Below are 22,072 nucleotides of genomic sequence, written 5' to 3'. Positions count from 1 at the left end.
GTGGCACGAATTTTCTACAGAGCACCAGCGCACCTCCTAGGAATTGTTTTGCGATGGATGAGGCTTTTATTGACACCTGTGTGCATTGTACTTTGAGGCTCTTCCTTGTCATGGATGAATGCGCAGTTGTGGAATTTCGACCTCCTCTTCCTACTCTCCTTCTAAAAGGAAGAAAACAAAGCAGGCCAGCCATGATATGAAGTGATGGCCAATGGCACCTATGTTGAGCTTGCATACTTGCTTCTTGGCAGGCTCTAGGAAGTGTCCAAATTTCATAGCCATTGCTTCAAATCTTTTGAGCCACTTTTGGAAGGGCCTATTGTTGTGGTTGATGTACTCTAGGAGGTTGGAGGGCACCCACAATCTGTCATTGGTGGCCAAAGAGATAGAGTGCGACTTGATGTGGGTGTCCATGTAAGATAATGTGTCCGCAAGTAATTCTTCATGGAGGCGGAGTGTGGAGATCCAATCGATCTCATGATGAGTGAACGTTGCGTGCAAGTGTGTGGCCTCTGGAAACTCGCTCTCACAGAGGAAGTCCATGAAGCGCTCGTAGGCAGCCATGTGCTCTGAAACTTGAGAGTGGAGGTGGCTTGTCCTATTGAGAATGAGTGAAAAATAACACATAAGGCCTTTAAAGTACTATTTATACTAGATAGTGGCCATTTCACACTGGACCAAAAAAAAATTGTTGATTTTTAAAAAGATGAAACCATATTACAAAATTGTTCCAGTGGATACTCATAGCTTAGATTCTTTGAACTAAGGTGACATCATCTGGCCCGTAATTAGAGGACACCTTGGTGTTTGCTTCCATCCTCCTTCCAACCTATCCAAACACCCAACACAGGAAGTGACTCCAGAAAGGGGTGAGCAAATACAGAGGTTTAAATGTCAAACAATCCTTACCTTGCTACCCTCCACATTGAAGCAAGCATTATTGATTCCCTCAAATCCAAAAATGCATAGGTGATCAATGCTTACTTGTTTGGACAATCTCTACCCCTACATTAGGTAGGCCTATAGAGAGATATATAGGCTCTACAACTTCCTCTTGAGCTTGTAAGGGTATCCATGCACCCTTCTTCCTCATCCACCGCCCGTAAACAGAAACGAGTAGACAAAGTGGTACGAGCTCGCAAAGAATCGAAAGGAGACACTGGAATGCACTACATTGCACCTGAAATTCTCTCCTTTGTGCTCCCCCTCCACAATGTCCCACCCTTGGCCAAGCAAATTGACAATCTCTTCATAGCCTACCACCTTGCACATGTACATTGTTGGCGTTCGTGTGCAAGTAATGGCCCGAAACATGTGGGCAATGCACAGGGCATGCCCAGCTAAGACCAACCGATCTTGAGGCCTTTGTGTTTAAGGTTAACTCAGCACACCAGATAATCTTTACATGAATTCTTCCTGTCATTTCAAGTATACTGTTTTCTACACAATCTGAACATTTACAGCATTTCATTCATTGATACTTTCTAAGCACACATTGATATCTTTTCAATTGAAGGCAAACATGTCGGATATAACACAATAGTAAAAACAATAAAAAAAACTCCTTCCAAGATAACAGATAGATATTTTTTCCAATAGCTACACACATTCCTATATCTGCACGCACGGTATTCGAAGCTTAACCGCCTTCACCATGAAGATCCCAAGAGACATAACATGGCACGACTCTTCAACTCATGACTCCTGACATCTCCGGGTAAAGGTTTAAAACCTAATAATACTTAATACTATCCTGTAAAACCATAGATTTTACACCTACTGTGATAATCACGGTGGACATAAATTTGTCCAAAATTTTACTAGTATGACTGCACTTTAATAGGTCCACCTGATCTTTCAGGTACTTCTCTTAACAAACTCAGATCTTCTCTCTGTATCTTTAGCAAGATCCTTCCTAGTATCTTTGTCTGATTCCTTTTTCGGTAACTGATCTTGCATATCAGCAATCTCCTGAACCACCTTAGCCAACATTTCTGCATGTGGATTAGAAACAAGGCCTTTGGTTTGGACTGGTACTGTGTCAGCATCAGTAATCTGCAACAACTTTGTTCAAACCTACAAAACTAGAAACAAATTTAAAGGATCTTTGGCTTTCTATTGACAGCCCTTCATCAAGCTCCTTGTACTCTTTGATGGAATCCAAGGGATTCTCCCAAGTGGTCTGACATGGCAATTCCACCTGAAGAGGTTCTATATTGACAGGAGAATGAATTGACTGATATTTCAGGTTTTGCTTCTGTAAGGTTGCTATTTGGGCCTTGAGCATTTCAATTTCTACAGTATGCTCTCTATCTGCAAAAGCTTCCCATGGCCTAGTCAGCACCTTGTGAATTCTGTCTTTTATGCCTGTCCAAATGAAATTGCCTGTATTCATCAGCTCTAATTTCATAACTGCCAATTTTGCATTTCTCATGAACACACCATTAATGTCCACTTCCTCATCTTCAACCATAGATTTCAGCTGGTCTTGTACAGTCTTCAGTCCTGTGAGAGCTAATTAATCAGAACTTTATTACTGGTCTGCAACTCTATATTATGTTTTGCCAGTTCCTCTAATTCAGTGCTATATGACACCTTGATTTCTGTCAGCCAATCTGTAAGGATCATCTCTGTTTGTACTCTGGCTGTAGCTTTTTCTTGCCATTTTCTCATGTCTTTTTTCAGCTTTTTCTGATCCTGCAAATGAGACTGCTCCTGAACATGCAGTTAAGCTTCTAACTCTGTAACCCTGTCATTCTTGACATCCTTCTCTACCAATTGCCTTTCCAAACTGAGCACTTTTCCTTCTAGCTCCCTATTTTTCTTTTTATCTGCTCTTAAGTACATCTGTTGTTAAATCATAAAGTCATCCAACAATTTCCAAGCCTTCTTAGCTTCTGTTAGAGGGATCTCTTGTGCCACACTTGCATGCTGTGTTTCTTGCTTTTCAAGTTTCCCTGAAATCTCAGGTTGCTCATCTTCAACTTAAAACCCTTCTTTTGATTAAAGCTTGGATCCACTGATATCTTTCTCTATAGAACTATGAACTAAGGGAATCACAAATAGAGAATCAGTAAGGGCCTTATGATTTCTAGCAGCCCTGTTTGATTCCTCAATTGAATACCCTACCATTTGCAGATCCCTTGACGATTCTTCTGTATTCACCTCTGCATCCAGCTTCAGTGTTTTGCTTCTTATTTGTGGGGGTTCATCATCTGATACCTCTAAAGTTCTTTTAATGCTCCTAACATATGGCCTGATATTTGAGATGAAGTTTCCCCCATACACATACCCCAAGTTCTTCATGGTCTGGAAAATAGCTGCTAGCATGGGGCCTAGCCTAGATGCCTTGTCCACCTTCCTTTTATCCTTTTCCTTGATTTCAGACATAATCTTTTGATGGACTATATGGGCCCAAGCCACAGTCTTGCCCCTCTTTGCAGTGTGCAGATAAGCAAAGTTCTTGTCTAACATATATTTTGGCTTTATCAATAACAACACATTTTCTAAAAACCATTCCATTTGCATCCTTCTTTATGGGTCTCTTGCCTTCTTTCTGGGTCTCTTGCCTTCTTAACAACATAGTATTTCCTTGATGTTTCAGGCGCACCAAATTCTTTTTCCAACGCTTTCAAGGATGCCTTGTCAAACCTCAGCTCCCCCTCCATGGATAACTTAAATACATAAGAAACTAATTCTACTGAGAGAAATACATTAGGTGAGATAAAACCATCACTGTTTTGCAAAAATTTAAACTGCTGCTTAGCCTACTCATTTCCCATCCATTGATCCCAGGGCAATAATGCAAAATCCAACAGGCCGACAACTGTAACCATGCTCTATGTTTGGATTGAGTTAGATCTAATGTTACCTTTGAGTCAATGAAAGTTGTTGATGTATCAAGCTTGTTGGAGATCTCTTCGACGACAGCGTCATCATCTTTAGAAACTGCATAAGAACTGTCTTCTCGCTGGTGTGCCTTTGCTCTACGAGGGCTGCACCTTACAGGACCCTTTTGCTTGGAGCGGTCCATGAATGCCTTAATGATTTCGTCGTCCAGGCTCACAAAGCTTCTGTGCATGCCGGACATCTCTCCTCGCCGACCACGTGTGAGGGCGTCTTTTCAAACAAGACGTTGGCAATTATAAGCTTGGCTTGTGTAGTAACAACTCACATCAAGTGACTCCATTTGCACCTGTCCGTCCCTAGATGCATGTTGATCTTACCGGACTGCCATGAGATGAGTCGGACAGCTCTATAACATTATCAGTTAGGTGTGGCCCAAAATACTTTTTCAGTCGAAACCCATTGATAGGTTTACCAAACTGATTCCCTGATAAATCAGATAACAGGAATGTGCCTTGTCCCATAACTTGTTTTATCAAGAAGGAGCCCACATATCGAAGTTTTAGCTTCCTTGGATGTGGTCCCATCTTTGAATTATAGAACATCACTAAATCACCTTCCCTAAACATCTTAAAATTTATATTTCTATTAACCCATACTTGTCTCCTCTGTTGAATGACCTCTGAAATATAAGCTGACTGAATTCTGTCCTGTTCCAACTCTAGCAAATTTTCCAATCTATAATCCAATGATTTCTCAGGTGATAGCTTATGGGCTACTGCAATTCTCAGACTAGGGACCATGAACTCCATTGGTACAACTACCTCCAACCCAATGATTTCTCAGGTGATAGCTTATGGGCTACTGCAATTCTCAGACTAGGGACCATGAACTCCATTGGTACAACTGCCTCCAACCCATAAAATAACTTGAATGGTGTGAGTCCTGTTGTGACCTTGAATGGTGTGAGTCCTATTGTGACCTTGAATGCTGTCCTCCTGAAAGCCCATAAAGCAGAGTCTAACTTTTGGTCCCAATCCTTCCTGTTCTCTTCCACAATCTTTTTCAAGATTTTAACCAAGATTTTGTTAGAGCTCTCTGCCTGACCATTAGCTTGAGGATAATACACTGTTGTTTTTTTGTGAATAATCAGGTGAACTCTGGTCAGCTTCTTGATGACCTTATTCAAGAAATGGCCCCCCTGATCTAAAACCAGTTCTATTGGGCACCCATACATGGTCATGATGTTCTTATACAAAAACTTGGCCACACTAGAGGCTTTATTGTCTCTCAAAGCTACTACCTCTACCCATTTTGTATAATAATCAGTTTTGCAACAAGGACATACCTATTTCCTATAAACCTTGCAGCCGGTTTAAATGGTCCTACAAAATCCATGCCCCATTTTTGAAATGGTTCCAAGGGTAAGATAGGTTGATGAGGCATTCTATCTGTTTGAGTTGGCCTGCCATCTCTTTGACACTGGATACATTGTTTTCATGGGCATCTTTAATCACAGTGGGCCACCATATCCCTGCCTGAAATAACTCTCCCTATTATCTCACCAGAGAAGTGTCCTCTTACTATTCCCTAATGTGCCTCCCTAGTCACAGAGCTGATTGTTCAAATTCAGGGACACACCTCCTGATTACTTGTCTGAGAGTCAGGGAAATCATCTGAAATTCCCTCTGGCTTCTCTCCTGTTTCTATTCTGTTAAGATAGTCTGCTACCACATGACTTCTTCCTGGTGTATGGATAACTGTATAATCAAACTCCTATAATAATAATACCCATCTAGCCATCCTCCCTGTGACAAGTCAGGTTTATTCACCATATAAAGAAGAGCCTGGTGATCTATATGAAAAACCACCTTGTTGGCCAAACGATAATGTCTGAGCTTCTTGAGAGCATATATCATGCCTAATGCTTCTCTTTCTGTAACTGAATAATTCCTTTTTGTTGCAGTAGCAAGAACTCTGCTTGCATAATATACTGGTCTAAACCAGCCCTTTGTCTTCTCCTGCATCAGTACAGCTCCTGCAATATGGGATGCATCAACAAAAACATGAAGCTCCAAATTCCAGTCAGGTGGCTAAAGAATCCGTGCCACCACCAACATCTTCTTTAATAATTTGAAAGCTCTATCCTGTTCTTTACCCCAAATAAAAGCTATCTTCTTCTTTGTCAATTTTGTCAAAGGATGGCACACATGAGATAAATATCTCAAAAACCTGTTATGCCATTTCACCTGTCCTATGAACCTTGCCAATTGTTTGACATTCTAAGGTTGTACAGCTTCTTGGATTGCAAAGACTTCCCTGCTATCAATATGCATTCCCTCTTCAGAAATAACATATCCAAGTAGAATGCCCTAGCTTGCATCAAATCCTGTAACAATCCATCGTCTCTCCTGAACTCATGTCCTGTTTTTCTGCCAACCCATCTCTATGATAAATTGGTAAGATTTTGATAGCTTCAAAGGGTGTTACTGGTATGATAGGTTCTTCCACCTGTTCCCCTTGTAACCTATTGAGTTCCTTTAAAACTCCTGTTCTTATTTCCTTCTAAGCTTCCCAAACAACAGGTTCATATTTTCTCGTGAAATTTCAGTTGGCTTTTTGTCACCCTGATTTTTGGATCTTGTAATAGCCAATACATCATGAAGATCCTGAACTTCTTTCACCTTCATACATTGAGTACAATCACAATTCCAATGTGCTCCTTGACTATTTTTTGTTTGTTTCAGTGATATTTCATGTCTTGAATTGTTTCCTCCAACATTACCACACTCAGTTGGGCAGGAGGTTGAGTTTGTTGATTTTGATTTTCTTCTGGTGTATCATTGTATCTAATGATAGGAATTCCCCTCTCATTCCTATGCTTACACCATAACTCACAAGATGGTCCTTGTCTATGTCCCTGGACACCACATTAATTGCAAGTATTATTGTTGTTAAATCCCCCGTTTTCTGATTATAATTCCTCTTTTGCCCCCCCCCCCCCCCCCCCCCCATTGGTTCATATTTGGATTCATGGGTTGGAATTGGTTTAGATTGAAATTCTGATTTCTCCTAGGAGGACCTGTGGCTCTTCTGTTTTGTTCTACCCCAACTTGATTGGCTTGAGGCCTGTAAAAGAACTCTGCAGGTTTTTCCTGAGGCCTTTATAGAAATAATCTCCCAATTTTTTAGGTGTTGGTCTCTAATTTACCAAACAACCTGTTATAGAGGGTTCTGAATCTCTGTGCATGATCCTCTACTTCAAGATTTTTTGTTTTAAAACTCTTTGAGCTTCTTGAGCACAGCCTCAGCTGTTTTCTCTTTTTTGAACCTTGCCAAGAATGCTGCTTTGAGAGTTGCATAATCTACAAAATGTGCTAATCCATATTGAGAGAACCAACTCATAGCTCGACCTTCCAATGTAGCTGCAAAATGCTCCTTCTTCACAGCATCCGGGAGGAACACCCCATAACCCACTAGCCTGCCATCTGGTTTCAAACTGACCAACATGGCTGTCAGCATTTTCTTTCTTTGAGCCGTTGAACTTGGTTGGGCCAACCTTTGGGTTTATTGGGGGACCGGGAAGTGGAGGATTCAAAGCCATTACTGGTTGAGGTCTTCTTGTGACAGGTACTCTGGGCAATGGGTTAAAAGTTAAAGGTCTCCTTACTGTCAGCAAATGAACTCCCAGTGCTCTTAAGCCAATGAGATTTGAAATTCTTCTATGACCTTCAACATTAGTTGTTGATGTCTCTGTTGTCCCTCTTGTGCAAAGTCAGGTGCAGGTGACTGCCTGTCCTTCTGCAAAGTCAGGTGCAGGTGCTTCTTCATCTGAATTATCATTTTCAGGGGTATTTGACGGGTTTTTTTGGGTGGATATTTTCTGCATCTAATGCAAACCTTTCTCCTAATCTACCTCTTAATCTCGAATCATACCCATGAGTAGGTCTTCTGAGATTGTAATCTTCCCCACTCATTCACTGGTTTTCCTAATGCAATGCCTGTGACCACATGCATGAAATTGCTGATAATAGGACTCCTGGCCCTTCGTGGGACCGTTAACCACCCCAAAAGGTAAAAACTCCTGCTTTTGTTTGTTCCACACTCGGGTTCATATGCACCTCGCCACGTCTGCAGAGCAGGTAAGGAAGGAAATTGTTCCTGCAAGAATTTCTTTGCGTACCTGGCATATTCTTCTTCTTCTATCACCCAATTTCTGAACTCTTGTCTCCATTCATCCATCTTAACAGTTCTTCTGTAAATTCCTATTGTCCTGTCCCTTTCCCATGAACAAGGGTCCTAGGTTTGATACCGCAGGATTGCCAAAAGCATTGAAGGTTAACTCAGCAGCACCAGATAATCTTTACATTAATTCTTCTTGTCATTTCAAGTATACTGTTTTCTGCACAATCTGAACATTTACAGCATTTCATTCATTGATAATTTCTAAGAATACATTGATATCTTTTCAATTGAAGGCAAACATGTCGGATATAACACAACAGTAAAAACAGTAAAAAAACTCCTTCCAAGATAACAGATAGATGTTTTTTCCAATAGCTACACACATTCCTATATCTGCGCACATATATTTACGCACAGTATTCGAAGCTTAACCGCCTTCACCCCATGAAGATCCCAAGAGACATAACATGACACGACTCTTCAACTCATGACTCCTGACATCTTCGGTAAAGTTTTAAAACCTAATAATACTTAATACTATCCTATAAAACCATAGGTTTTACACTTTTTGTACTTCAAAAAGAAGAATGTATATCATTGGCCATCTTTGCTTTAAGAGCAACAATAGTCCAAACATCAGGCATCGGCCATTCAGCACTAGAGAGGAAAGGAGAGGGGACCTCTTCAAGCTTACCAAACCTGTTGACCTGTGTCGGGACTACATATTTGTGGATTTAGAAGAAAATCTTTCGACTAGCAAGGTCAGAAGGGGGACTATCAGAAAATACACCATCCCCAATGTGCGTATGCACGGCATAGAACACCATATTGGGGAATATGGGAATTTCTCATAAGTTTGGGACACGTGGTCAAAACTTTGGATTTGCCATAACTTGAATACCATTACTCCAAATTGTGCGCTTTAAAGCCTAATAGATCCCTCTTTTCAAGTGTTTTCCAATGATAGGTCACATGATAGGGTTTTGAGAAACTTATAGACATGTTAATCGGGTCCCACCTTTTTAGTATTACAAAAATGGGACTTGGGAGATTCCCAAACTCACGAATATGGTGTTATAGAATGTTCCTGTTAGGCTCCTTATGGGCTTCTCATCAATGATATTGAAAGGGAAAATATCTGGAAATGAGAAAACTGTCAAATAAAGTTGAAAAGAACAGTTCAAATACCATGTACACTAACATACCAAAGTGAAATCATACAGTTGCAAGGGAAACGAGGACTATGACAATGTGGGCTCAAAGAAATTTTTGATGCCGAGTACACATGTTGCACTAGGGCCACCAATCCATCATGCCTTGTTTCCTTGAATCCTAGTAGACGCCCCTTCCAATGGTGCTCAACCACATCTCGACGCCGAACTTGATGCAAAGGCACTGGGCTGCAAATACACCCAATCTCCCTTTTGAAATTATTTTTCAACCCAAGCACCATGTTCATCCTTGGTATTGTGCATGAGCAGAGCCCCAACCTTGTCCCTTGGCCTTCTCCTCTCGACAAAGATGCACTACCCTCCATAGTGTGTTCTGCTAGAAAGGTTTTAGGGGGGGCAGAGAAAGAAGGAAGGTTACACAGTACAGGTTGTTGGAGAGAGGGAGGTAGATGTGGGTGTGAGGAGATTCGAATGTGTGCATGCGCGCGGCGTGATAGAGATAGAGAATACTGCAAATCTGAGCACAGTAGTAGAGAGAGAGAGAGAGAGAGAGAGAGAGAGAGAGAGAGAGAGAGATAAGGTTGCACAATAGAGAGAGAATAAGCTATGGAGATTTGAGGTTTGGGGTGAAGAGGATGATGTTGGAGAGAAGAATAATGTGTAGGGAGAGAAATATGAGGTAAAAAAATAAGTTTTTTGATATAATATGGTTTGGGTTGGGTTTTGAGAGGGAAAATGCACTTTTTTAAAAAAAATTAAAAAATAAAAATTTTAGGGTTTTTTGACCCACGAGAATGATGGGGCTGAAATTGGTGGAGCCCTATACTTTTTAGAAGCTAGCCCCTTGCTTTATTGCACCCTCCTACTTTTTGCACTCCACCTCCATAATTTATGAAGGCCACTCCCTACTTTTTGAACCCCACAAATGTAGTAATGAGGGAAACAAGCCTAGTTGCCTCCTACTTTTGGAGGAGACCAAATGTGCACACTCCTCTCTTCCTATTGGTCCATTACTAATGAAGGTCATTAGCAAAGGGCCCAAAATATGTCCAAAGGTTTCCTAATGCAGCTCAATCAGACCTGAGTCAGATAGGGATCAGTAGGCAATAGAGGTCAACTGACAGGTCGAGTAGGGTTTTGGAGCAAGAGATTTGAGAATTGCAAGTTCTAGAGGAAGATTTAAGGGTCTGGAGGACAAGAATCTGAGAGAGGTCAGTATCAATTAGTGAAATTAGGTTACAATTAGGCAATGATCAACTAAGAGTTAGGTAGAGTCAGTTTAAGTTAGGTAGAGTCAGTTTAAGTCAGGTAGAGTCAGTTTAAGTCAGCTCAGGAGATAGGGCTAAAGATTAGAGTTGTTCAGAGTTAGATCTGACTTAGGAGGACATTTTGTTGGGTCAGTTGATTCAGACTGAGAAACATTAGGTTTCTGACTATATCACAACAGAGATTCAAAGGATAGCTCTGTAGAGTTGCTGTGTGTCCTGAGCTAGGTATTTTCAGTGAATTGGATGCTATAGAGGCCACAATTTTTAGATTCTAATTTTCTCTTCTCAAAGTTGAGGCATACAAAGGGCGTCTTTAATGTTTAGATAGATTTGAGACACATTTGAGAAGAGTGTGTTAGAGATAGAATGTGTGCCAGAGAGAGATGTCTATGAAAGAAATGGCTTGCTATTTCTTGGTAAAAAGATTAATTCACAAAAGGAACATACTGTCATAATAATACATTTTGAATATTCTAGATGGATTTTATGCAATCCACACTACTAAGATTTGGAGAATTTAGTAAACACTACTAAGATTTGGAGAATTTAGTAAACAAGTTGTGGTGGATAAGAAGAAAAAGGTAATAGGTCACATAAAGCAATCGAGGAAGAAAATATTGCTAATGATTTTATTGTACACCCAAAAGAGATTTATGACAAAGAGGCTAATCGTAGAAAAAGATCTAGGTTATCGTGGTGTGAAAATTGGAGAAGTGAATTTAATTGGTTGAAATTTGATAGAGAGAAAGCACGCATGTATTGTAAGGTTTGTCTGGAGGATCCCAATTGCAACAGTGAGTTTGCAACAATAGGTACTCAAAACATGTAGCATAGCACCCTAAGTACACATGCACGCTCTCGCACACACATAGATTATCATTGATTAGTTCTACATTAAGAGGAAGTCTTGAAGTAGGATTGAAGAAACAAAATGAAACACATGACAATTTATATCACTAATCTATTTCGTATTGTATATTTTCTTCATTCGTTCTATGTCAAGAGGAAGTCTTGAAGTAGGATTGAAGAAACAAAATGAAACACAACATGACAAAGAGATCACTAATCTATTTTACCTTGCATATTTTCTTGCTAAAATGATATCCCATTAAACAAGTTTGTGATAATGTCAGAGTTTCTGTGGAAATGCAAAACTCCCAATATACCCAAATATATGTACAACAATGATAAGAGTTGTGCAACTTTTGATCAATATATTAGAAGAGCAAATCAACAGATATATATGTCGATTAGAACATGATAGTATATATGTTGATTAGCACATGATAGTATATGCATCTTATATAGAGAACCATTGTCCCCATGTGCCTTTTTTTGAACTTATATATGTTATTAGGGATTGTACTTCCGAGGGCTTGTATAATCCTTTAAGAACATTGATCCTCAAAAATGAATTGGACTATTGAGGCAGCCTCCTCATCTGCACATTCTTCATTACCACAAGGGTTGCTAAGAGCTCTCTACTCCATGCAACCACAGCCCAAAGAGACCTCCAAGATTGGACCCCTAACTCTTTTAATAACATAGTGACCTTCACACGTGCCTAGCCACTCTCAATAGTTTCCGGCCACTCTTGGGTCTACACCTAGTCTTTTTGGCTAACCTAAACCCCGCCTGTGCCTTGCCCGGACGGTCGAGCTCTCTAGGCTCCCGCTAATTCCATTGTCATGACATTACTCCCCCCTTAAGAAGAGTTTTCATCCTCGAAAACGAAATTCAGAAACCTCTTTCTGATTCTAAGAGCTCTCTATTCCACCCAATCACAGCCAAAAGAGACACCTCCAAGATTGGACCCCTAACTCTTTTAATAGCATAGTGCCCTTCACACATGCCTGGCCACTCTCAATAGTGTCCGACCACTCTTGGGTCTGCACCTAGTCTTTTTGGCTCCCTTAAACCCTGCCCGTGCTTTGCCTAGATGGTCGAGCTCTCTCTCGGCTCGCACTAATTCCATTGTCTCATGACATGGACTTAAAAATGTTGGTTGGATTTGGATCCTCTGTAAACGACAAGAAAGAGATCAGGGGTGTCTACTAGATTAAAAGGGCCTTGTCCTTTCATGGCATCCATGCATTGTGTGGCTCATCACATAAATTATTGTGCATCTAAAAGTATAGAAAAGTTTTCATTTGTAAAGGCTATAGATTCCACTGTCAATGAAGTCACACTTTTGAGAATGTCATTGCAAAAGATAAATTGAAATAATTACAAGAAGAATTCGAATGCTCAATAATTTAATTGGATAAAATTCATTCAATTAGATAGTTGAGTAGATCAATGGTTTTAGCAAAGTTATGTGACTTGCTAGAACCTCTCCTTAAGTTCTTTCAAAGTGAGAATCTCGTAGTCTTTAGCAAATTATCTTCTCTAGAATTCACTTATGCACAACATTTCTTAATAAATCTATATCAATATTTGATAATGTTAGGTAGAATATTTCAAAAGTTATATGTTGATGTTGCTAGTATTCTTGATAGCCCCATGAATGCTGAGATTTGTGCATTGGAACTAGAGTTTGTGATAGAACTGGATATTGACATGAATGCAAGAAAGGAAGATAGAAGGGGTTTCCCTATTCTTCCTAATTATGGACCATACAAGGGCTTTCTCCATGGTTTGCAATCCTCAATAAAAGGTGACCATTTTTGTAGCAAAAGGACAACTTGCTCTTTTGATGACTATGATATTGAACTGTTTATAAGCTTTCAAAAAGCATTCACATTAAGTGTTATTGAACATTGGAAGAGATATTTACAGATAACTCTACCTTGGCTTGTTTTAAAATACTATCTCCATCTTGTTATCCTCCTGGAAAGAAACTTAAGAACTTTGGAGTTGATGAATAAGACAAGTGGATATCAATTTATAGAGAAAGCAAACTTGCAAATGGTGAGTTAATGGAGAAATTTGTAGATCTAGTAACTCTTCGAAGGGAGTACCTAACATTCAAGATTCAAGCCCGACTAATGATTGAACAGGGTGGAATTTGTGGCACACCTAGTCTTCCATAAGTAACAATACCACTATTCAAGAAAAGTATGAAGGATTGCTAAAGATTGCATAAGTTGCATTAGTCCAATGGTCTAGTACCTAAATTTGTGAGCGAGGCTTTAGTATACAAAATATTATCAAATCAAAGTAGAGGAATAGATTGACCACAAAGAGTACAGCTTCCTTAATGTGAATATCCATCAAAGGTCCTCTAATGTCAGAGTTTGACTTTAGTTCAGGCTTCAACAATAGAGCTTTGGAGGCTTGATGCCATAACGATAAGACATGCTTTGACAAATGAAGGCTAAAAGGTATATCTAAAAAATTTAGAGTTTAAATACATTGTTAATGCATTCATACAAAGTATTAGCTTATAATATAATCTTCTTTTCATTAGAAGGTAGAGGAGCGTGAAGAATTTTGAACTTAGGAGTAAAGGAAACTCAACTAGTGTTAGCTCCTTTTAGGACCCAATGCAATATTTGTATGCATAAGCATGGATGATATTGTTGTGGACTCCAAATTCTATTTGCTGGGTCAAAAGTATCAACAAAGTTATTTTTTAGTATATTCTCTTGATGTCACCAATCATTCTATTGTGAGAGTTTTTCAAAGTTATTTTTTAGTAGAGTCTTTTGATACCAACAATTATTTTGTTCTACATCTTTTTTAAAGTGTGAAGTTCTAAATAGAACTTATAAAAATTTCAAGAATTTTAGGCACAAAAATTTATGCTTAGCAAAATAAGTATTTACTTTTGATTTTTAAGATTAAAGGTATATGAAAAGATATAGGATTTTAGCTTTTTTCAAACACTGCTCTCGTCCCCCTTGGGTCGTCCCCTCTCTTCTCCACTAACGAGAGTAGTGTTTGAAAAAAGTAAGTGGAGAAGAGACAGGACGAGAGCAGTGTTCAAAAAAGCTAAAATCGTATATCCTTTTTTATAACTTTAATCTTAAAAATTAAAAGTAAGTACTTATATTTCTAAGTATAATTTTTTTTCCTAAAATTCTTGAAAGTTTTATAAGTTCTATTTAGAAATTCACACTTTAAGAAACTCGCACAACAAAATAATTGCTGGTATCAAGAGAATCTACTAAAAAATAACTTTGTTGATAATTTTGACTGAGCAAATATAATTTGGCTTCCCCAAAAAATCATCCAGGCTTATGCATAAAAGCACTACAAATATTACATTGGGTCCTAAAAGGAGCTAAGACTAGTTGAATTTCCTTTACTCACATAAGTTCCAAAATTCTTCATGCTCCTCCACCTCCTAATGAAAAGAAGATTCTATTATAAGTTAATACTTTGTATGAAGGCATTAACAATGTATTTAAACTCTACATTTTTTTGAAATACCTTTCAGTCTTCATTTGTAAAAGTATGTCTTATTGTCGTTATGGCATTAAGCCTGCTGAGCTAAAGTCAAACTCTGACATTGTAGGACCTTCGATGCATACTCGCATTAAGGAAGTTATACTCTCTGTGGTCAATCTATTCCTCAACTTTGATTTCATAATATTCTGTATACTAAAGCCTTGTTCACAAATTGTAGTACTAGAGCTTTAGGCTAACATAACTTGTGAAATCTTTAGCAATCCTTCATACTTTGTGGTCAATCTATTCCTCAACTTTGATTTCATAATATTCTGTATACTAAAGCCTTGTTCACAAATTGTAGTACTAGAGCTTTAGGCTAACACAACTTGTGAAATCTTTAGCAGTCCTTCATTGAAGAGTGGTATTGTTACTTATGGAATACCAAGTGTGACAGTGTCCCACAAATTCCACCCTTTTCAATCATTACTATCTTGAATCTTGAATGTCACGTACTCCCTTCGAAGAGATACTAGATCTACAAATTTCTCCATTAACTCACCATTTGTTGCAAGTTTTCTTTCTCTATAAATTGATATTGACCTATCTTATTCATTAGCTCCAAAATTCTTAAGTAGCTTTCAAGGAGGATAACAAGATGGAGATAGTATTTTAAAACAAGCCAAGGTAGAGTTATCCATAAATTTCTCTTTCAAATCTTCAATAACACTTAATGTGAATGCTTTTTGAAAGCGAACAAATAGTTCGATATAAGAGCCATCAAAAGAGCGAGTTAGCCTTTTGCTACGAAAATGGTCACCTTTTATTAAAGATCGTAAACCATGGAGAAATCCCTTGTATGGTCCATAATCAGGAAGAATAGGGGAACCCCTTGTATCATCCCTTCTTACATTCATGTTAATATCCAGGTCTATCACACACTCTAGTTCCAACACACAAATCCTAGCATTCACACTCCTAGGAATACTAGTAACATCAACATATGACTTGTGAAATATTTTACTTAACTTTTTCAAATGTTGATATAGATCTACTAAGAACTGTAGTGCATAAATGAATTTTAGAGAAGACAATTTGCTAAAGACTACGAGATTCTCACTTTGAAAGAACTTAAGGAGGGGTTCTAATGATTCACAGAACTTTGCTAAAACCATTGATCTACTCAACTATCTAATTGAAAACATTTTATCCAATTGAATTATTGAGTATTCGAATTCTTCTTGTAATTCTTTCAATTTCTCTTTGCGCAATGACACTCTTTCTAAAAAGAGCGACTTTATTGATAGTGGAATGTATAGCCTTTGCAAATGTATAGACTATGCTTTTAGATACATAAAGATTAAATTGTGAAATGAGCCACACAATGCATAGATGTCACGAAAGGATAAGACCCCTTTAATCTAGTAGACATCCCTCATCTCTTTCCTATTATTATGGATGCCCCCTGTCTTGGGAAGGACAAGTGTATGATCTAGACACTTATAGTGAGAGCTTTGCGCTCCTTGGCATTTACAATCTAAGATTGTGAATGATTGCAGAAGATGAGCCTTCATGTACATGTAATGTTTATAGACTATAAAAAGTCTAATAAGTTAAATGTTCGGTACATAGGCACTCGACATTACATAATTTTTTGATTTGCTATCTACAAGCCTATTTAAACGCCATTCATCTCAAGAATTGATCCACCGAATGAGTTTTGTAAGGTTTTATCTTTCAGTTTTTTTTAACAAAAAATTATATCTTTCAATAGCTAATGTTATTATCTTATACATATATATTTGGATAGATGGAAGCGAGAAGTATAGGCTTCCAAGGAGAGATAATCCAGTTGCTCGAAGATTGTTTTAATGGTTTGCTCACGTGTGTTAAGATTGTCACCACTACACTGGGGTTGGAATGCTAGATGTATATGTATACCAAGCTTGGTGCTTTATTCAAAGAAAAGTAAATGCTTTAGGAGCTCCTACATGGATATATATAGCAAGCATGGTGTGTTCATATATAGGTAACCAAGTTGAGGACTATGAGGCCCAAAATAGGCTTCAAATATAAACCTAACTCTCCTCTCCCTTGAAGACGAGTATGTGTTTTTATGCATGCAAGAATATCTCTTGCACGTGGGGACGAGTACGTGTTTTTATGCATGCAAGAATATCTCTTGCCTGTCTGTGTTTTTATGCATGCAAGAGTATCTCTTGTGCTTTGGAGGTGAGTCATGCCACTAGTTAGAACAAAGCCTCAAAATTATTAGTAGACTCCACTTGCAAATAAAATCATCCAAGAGAGAGTTGCCAAAGCACATAAAGTCACGCAAGAGGAATGACGGAGAATATTTTTCTTCTTAAATCGAAAAACTTGTAATTTTAAAATTTACAAGTTTTTTTTCAACATTTATAAAATTTTTCATCAAAATATAATTAAAATGCTTAAAATTTTATCAATTTTTTAAATTGCAAATTTATTTTTTACATGTGAGATCGTGAATTAGGTTTGCAAGTATTCTGTGTGTGTAATGGTTTGCAAGTTTTCTGTGTGGATGTTTGCGATTGTAGGGCCTACTCTCGTGGTGTGGGAGGAGCGCGCGCCCACACGAGGTCTAGAGGATGACACGCGAGGGGCTGCCCCTCTCGTCCATTGGCTGCAGCGATCTTGCCTAGCCCTCCTGCGAGAGTCCCAATCCCTTGCTCATCGCCCCATTTAAAGCCTTCCAGAGCTCGTCCAATGATCAGCCAACTTTGGTAACTCATCCTGAGCGAGTAATAGTTCCGCCGATATGGCCACCGCGTCAACCCTCTCCTTGTCCCTCTCCGCTCAGCCGTTACCGAAACTGCATGGCGTCAACGAGCTGGCCCGCAAGGTAGGCTACTCTGAGTCCCGCCTGCAGATGAAGACCTCCAAGGGTTCCAGCGGCAGCATATGGTGGGTTAAATTTATCATCTGCATGCGTCGTTGTCTATCATCTGCATGCGTGGATATTGCTGTAGATCGAGGCACTCTAATATGCGGGTATACGTATGTGACAGGTACGGGCCGGACCGCCCACTCTACCTGGGCCCCTTCTCTGGTTCGCCTCCGTCCTACCTCACAGGGGAGTTCCCGGGAGACTACGGGTGGGACACCGCGGGGCTGTCCGCGGACCCGGAGACGTTCGCGAAGAATCGGGAGCTGGAGGTGATTCATGCGCGGTGGGCAATGCTGGGCGCCCTGGGCTGCGTAACTCCGGAGCTTCTGGCCAAAAACGGCGTCAAGTTCGGCGAGGCGGTGTGGTTCAAGGCCGGCTCCCAGATTTTCGCCGACGGCGGGCTTGACTATTTGGGCAACCCGAGCCTGGTGCACGCGCAGAGCATTCTGGCCATCTGGGCGTGCCAGGTGGTGTTGATGGGCGCCGTGGAGGGATACCGCGTAGCGGGTGGGCCTCTGGGGGATGTGAGCGATCCCATCTATCCGGGCGGGCAATTCGATCCCCTGGGGCTTGCCGACGACCCCGAGGCTTTCGCCGAGCTGAAGGTGAAGGAGCTGAAGAACGGGCGCCTGGCCATGTTCTCCATGTTTGGCTTCTTCGTCCAGGCCATCGTGACCGGCAAAGGTCCCATCGAGAACTTGTCGGACCACCTTGCTAACCCCACCGTCAACAACGCCTGGGCCTACGCCACTAACTTCGTCCCGGGCTCCTAGCTGACGAGCTGCGACCTGCAGAAATGGCGAAGTCGACGTAACCCCATGTACATTACTTTTCCTGCCCTGCTTTTGAGTCCTTGTTGGTTGTACTGTCTATTGGGTTTATTCTGTCTATTGTTAATTCTTTCACAGCTCAAGGAGCAGTGTAAGTGCTGGGTTTTCTGGTTTTTTTTGTGCTCAATTCGCGTGAGTGTGCATCGCGTCCTTCGCTCTGCTTGTTTTGAAACGACGATGTTTGTTGCAAAGCGACAGCTCACCTCATACACGTCTCACGCCTTACGAATCGTTATTGCGTTTTCAAATAAGCATTGTCGGTCTAGCTTAAAGTGAACTTCCTCAATCAACTATCGTTCACTACGTTCTCATGGTAAAAATTTGACCTTGATCAACCCTATTGTTATCTTTACTTTATGGTAAAGTAGTTCTATTTCATTGCGTAGAACCCTCTTGCGCTTGTAATACATCTCTCTGCTTTCATCTTTTTCTAAGTTTCTCATTGCACCGAGTTCTCTCTTCATATTACATCACCTCTTTTGTGAACAACGTAGTTGTTTGCTTTAATGTTTTGTTTCATTTTTAAATCCTGACTTGCATACCAAAACAGCATTCATGGCTTCTGTTCATAATCTTAACCATGTGCCTGTCACTCCTGTGCCTACGGTGGCTATTCATATTCACACACATATCAAGTTGATAGACATACCATCTATCTAGTGCGGAGAATATGTAATAAGGAACTCTTACACTGATGAGGAAATCTCGGTGCATCGTTGAAGCAGCGTCTTCCAGAGATTGACGATTCCTTCAACGTACGTGGGCTTCCACAGCGCACTTAAGCGACGTCTTAACTTCCTTGAGCTGAGAGAGTACTTGCCCAGACGACATGGCCTCCACATCCACCCTCTCCTCCTCCCTCTCTGCACAGCCGTTGCTGAAGCAGCAGGGCGTCAACGAACTGGCCCGCAAGGTAGCCTCCTCCGAATCCCGCCTGCAGATGAAGACGTCCAAGGGTTCCAGCGACAGCATATGGTGGGTTTTGCTTGTGATCTGCACGCGTTAGCTTATGATCTAGATCACGTTCGTCTACATTGTCTATCGATGTATCGAGGCTCTCTAATACGCTCTGTGTTGAGGTATGTTTCAGGTACGGGGCGGGCCGCCCACTCTACCTGGGCCCCTTCCCAGTTCGCCCCCGTCCTACCTCACTGGGGAGTTCCCGGGAGACTATGGGTGGGACATCGCCACGGATCCGGAGACGTTCGCGAAGAACCGGGAGCTGGAGGTGATTTATGCGCGGTAGGCAATGCTGGGCGCCCTGGGTTGCGTCACTCCGGAGCTTCTGGCCAAGAAGGGCGTCAAGTTCGGCGAGGCGGTGTGGTTCAAGGCCGGCTCCCAGATCTTCGCCGACAGCGGGCTTGACTATTTGGGCAACCCGAGGCTGGTGCACGCGCAGAGCATCTGGCCATCTGGGCGTGCCAAGTTCTGCTGAGGGGCGCCGTGGAGGGATACCGCGTAGCCGAGGGGCCCTGGGCGATGTGACCGACCCTATCTACCCGGGCGGCCAGTTCTATCCCCTGGGGCTTGCCGACGACCCCGAGGCTTTCGCCGAGTTGAAGGTGAAGGAGTTGAAGAATGGGCGCCTGGCCATGTTCTCCATGTTTTCTTCGTCCAGGCCATCGTGACTGGCAAAGGCCGCATCGAGACCTTGTCCGACCATCTGGCCAACCCCACCGTCAACAACACCTGGGCCTATGCCACTACCTTCGTCCGGGGATCGTAGCTGACGAGCTGCGACTTGCCCGTTATCCCTGTACATTAATCACCCTGTCCTGTTTTTGAGCCCCCGGCATTTGTTGTACTCAATTGGCTCGATTCTGTCCACTGTTAATTCTTTCACCTCAAGGAACGTGTTCTTTGATTTTTTGTACCATCTAACCGACATTTCAATTCATAGCATGTCTATGAATGCGTGTGATTTTCTTTTTCGATCTGTCAAATGTTCGTTATATTTTCTTTTTATAAGATCGGAATTATATTAATAATAAAACGTGGATACAAAAAAAACTGGTTTATTGTTCAAGAAACAAAACTGCAACGTCCTCAAGTGGTTAGATTTTGAATATATATAATCAACTCAGAATCCTTCGTCATGATCTCTTCTCTCAATGGTCACTTGTTTATCCTTTTCCAGCCTCTCTCTCATCTGCAGCATCTCTTCAACATCATATTTCAAGTACTATGATTCACATGCATTGAAGCTAGATTTATGCAAGAGTTTCATCTCCACATTCAGAGCACATGTTAGAGCAGAGAACATCTTGGTGTTGACATGATTAAACAAACATTTATTTCTATTAATGACCCCATAAATGTTCTACACATATAGCATTTCACATTTCTACCAAGTACTTCAACTGCTGCTTTGATAAGAATTTTTGCCAATGAAGCTCCCAATTTCGAAGGGAGGAGACACATAGATTTAGGATCTAGAGTCCTTTTGTGTTGTGAGGCCATCTGATGAATAGATGTGTAATGGTTTCTTGTTACCGTTTACATCTAGGGCATATCCCATCTCTATACCCTCTTTGATTGGCTCTAGCCTTTGTCCATAGGGCTTTGTGCATGTTCAGCCATAGTAAGCAAGCTTTTTTGGGCGGAATCACTGGCAGCCAAATTTTTTAGAACTGAAACTCCCATTGTTTTCTGTTCCACAATAGGCTCCATCTAGTATTTAGCTTGCAATGTAGGGGGGTTGAGAGGGGAGAGTTGGTAACATTTTATGTTTGGCCTTCCACAAGAAGGATTTGGCTGTCAAGGGTACCTTGATTTGGATCAGATTTGATTTCTCCTAATGTGTGTGGAGAAGAAGATTGCAGTGTGTGCACAATTCAATCCTTTTACAAGTAGAATCACCACATGGATTCTAATTTTACTCGAATTTGACTTTACTATCACGGTATATAAAGTCTCCCAGCATGTATTGGCTGACCATATGTTGCGCATCCCTAATAGAGAGCCATCGGTGGGTGTTTATGATGACTTGCCAGATGCCTCTTTGTTCCAACTATACTTGATTCTTGAATGAGGAGAGGAAGCTGCACACTTTCTAGCTAATGGCCTACCCACCGAAGCACCAATCAACAAGGATCGGGCAAGATGCCTCATCAAGAAAGCCGCGCCCTATTAACACTACTACAAGAGAATCACTGTTTTTCGACGCTTAGTTTCCACGCCTGGTCTCGTCGATATGAGTGTCGAAATATTCGTGGAAATACCCATGGAAATAAGTGTCAAAAAAACAGTGAATTTTTTTTTAAATTTGAATTTATATATAATATTTGCTAGTTTCCACCCGGGGGTGTGTTTTAGCCTTCTCTTTCCACCTCTTTGCAAGCATATCTGTCTATGAGAGAGAGAGAGAGGGAGAGACATTAGGACATTTTGGAGGTCATTCGTAGGGCCTTGTAAGAAAATAGTCGATTCTTATTTTCTCTCTCTAGAAAAAATCTTGAAATATTAAAATAAAGAGAATGTAAAAGTTATAAAAGTGTCGTCTCAAAGCTAGAG

At 40.7% G+C, this 22,072-nt stretch overlaps 1 protein-coding gene and 1 pseudogene across 1 annotated transcript; both read left to right on the top strand.

The window, feature by feature from the left end:
* Nucleotides 1-17,537: 17,537 nt before the first annotated feature.
* LOC147616648 (chlorophyll a-b binding protein type 1 member F3, chloroplastic-like) lies at nt 17,538-20,435 on the top strand. Its single transcript, XM_086777711.1, has 3 exons — nt 17,538-17,746; nt 17,851-19,534; nt 19,650-20,435. The coding sequence occupies exons 1-2, from the start codon at nt 17,601-17,603 to the stop codon at nt 18,500-18,502; spliced, it is 798 nt and encodes a 265-aa protein (XP_086633837.1). The 5' UTR covers nt 17,538-17,600; the 3' UTR covers nt 18,503-19,534; nt 19,650-20,435.
* LOC147616649 (chlorophyll a-b binding protein type 1 member F3, chloroplastic-like) lies at nt 19,389-20,285 on the top strand (annotated as a pseudogene).
* Nucleotides 20,436-22,072: the final 1,637 nt, after the last annotated feature.

The sequence above is a fragment of the Cibotium barometz genome, chromosome 38 (assembly GCF_041138505.1).
Source record: "Cibotium barometz isolate CiBa-2024 chromosome 38, ASM4113850v1, whole genome shotgun sequence".
NCBI lineage: Eukaryota > Viridiplantae > Streptophyta > Polypodiopsida > Cyatheales > Cibotiaceae > Cibotium > Cibotium barometz.
The sequence above is the reverse complement of the archived record's forward strand: the minus strand, read 5'-3'. Positions and strand labels throughout refer to the sequence as shown.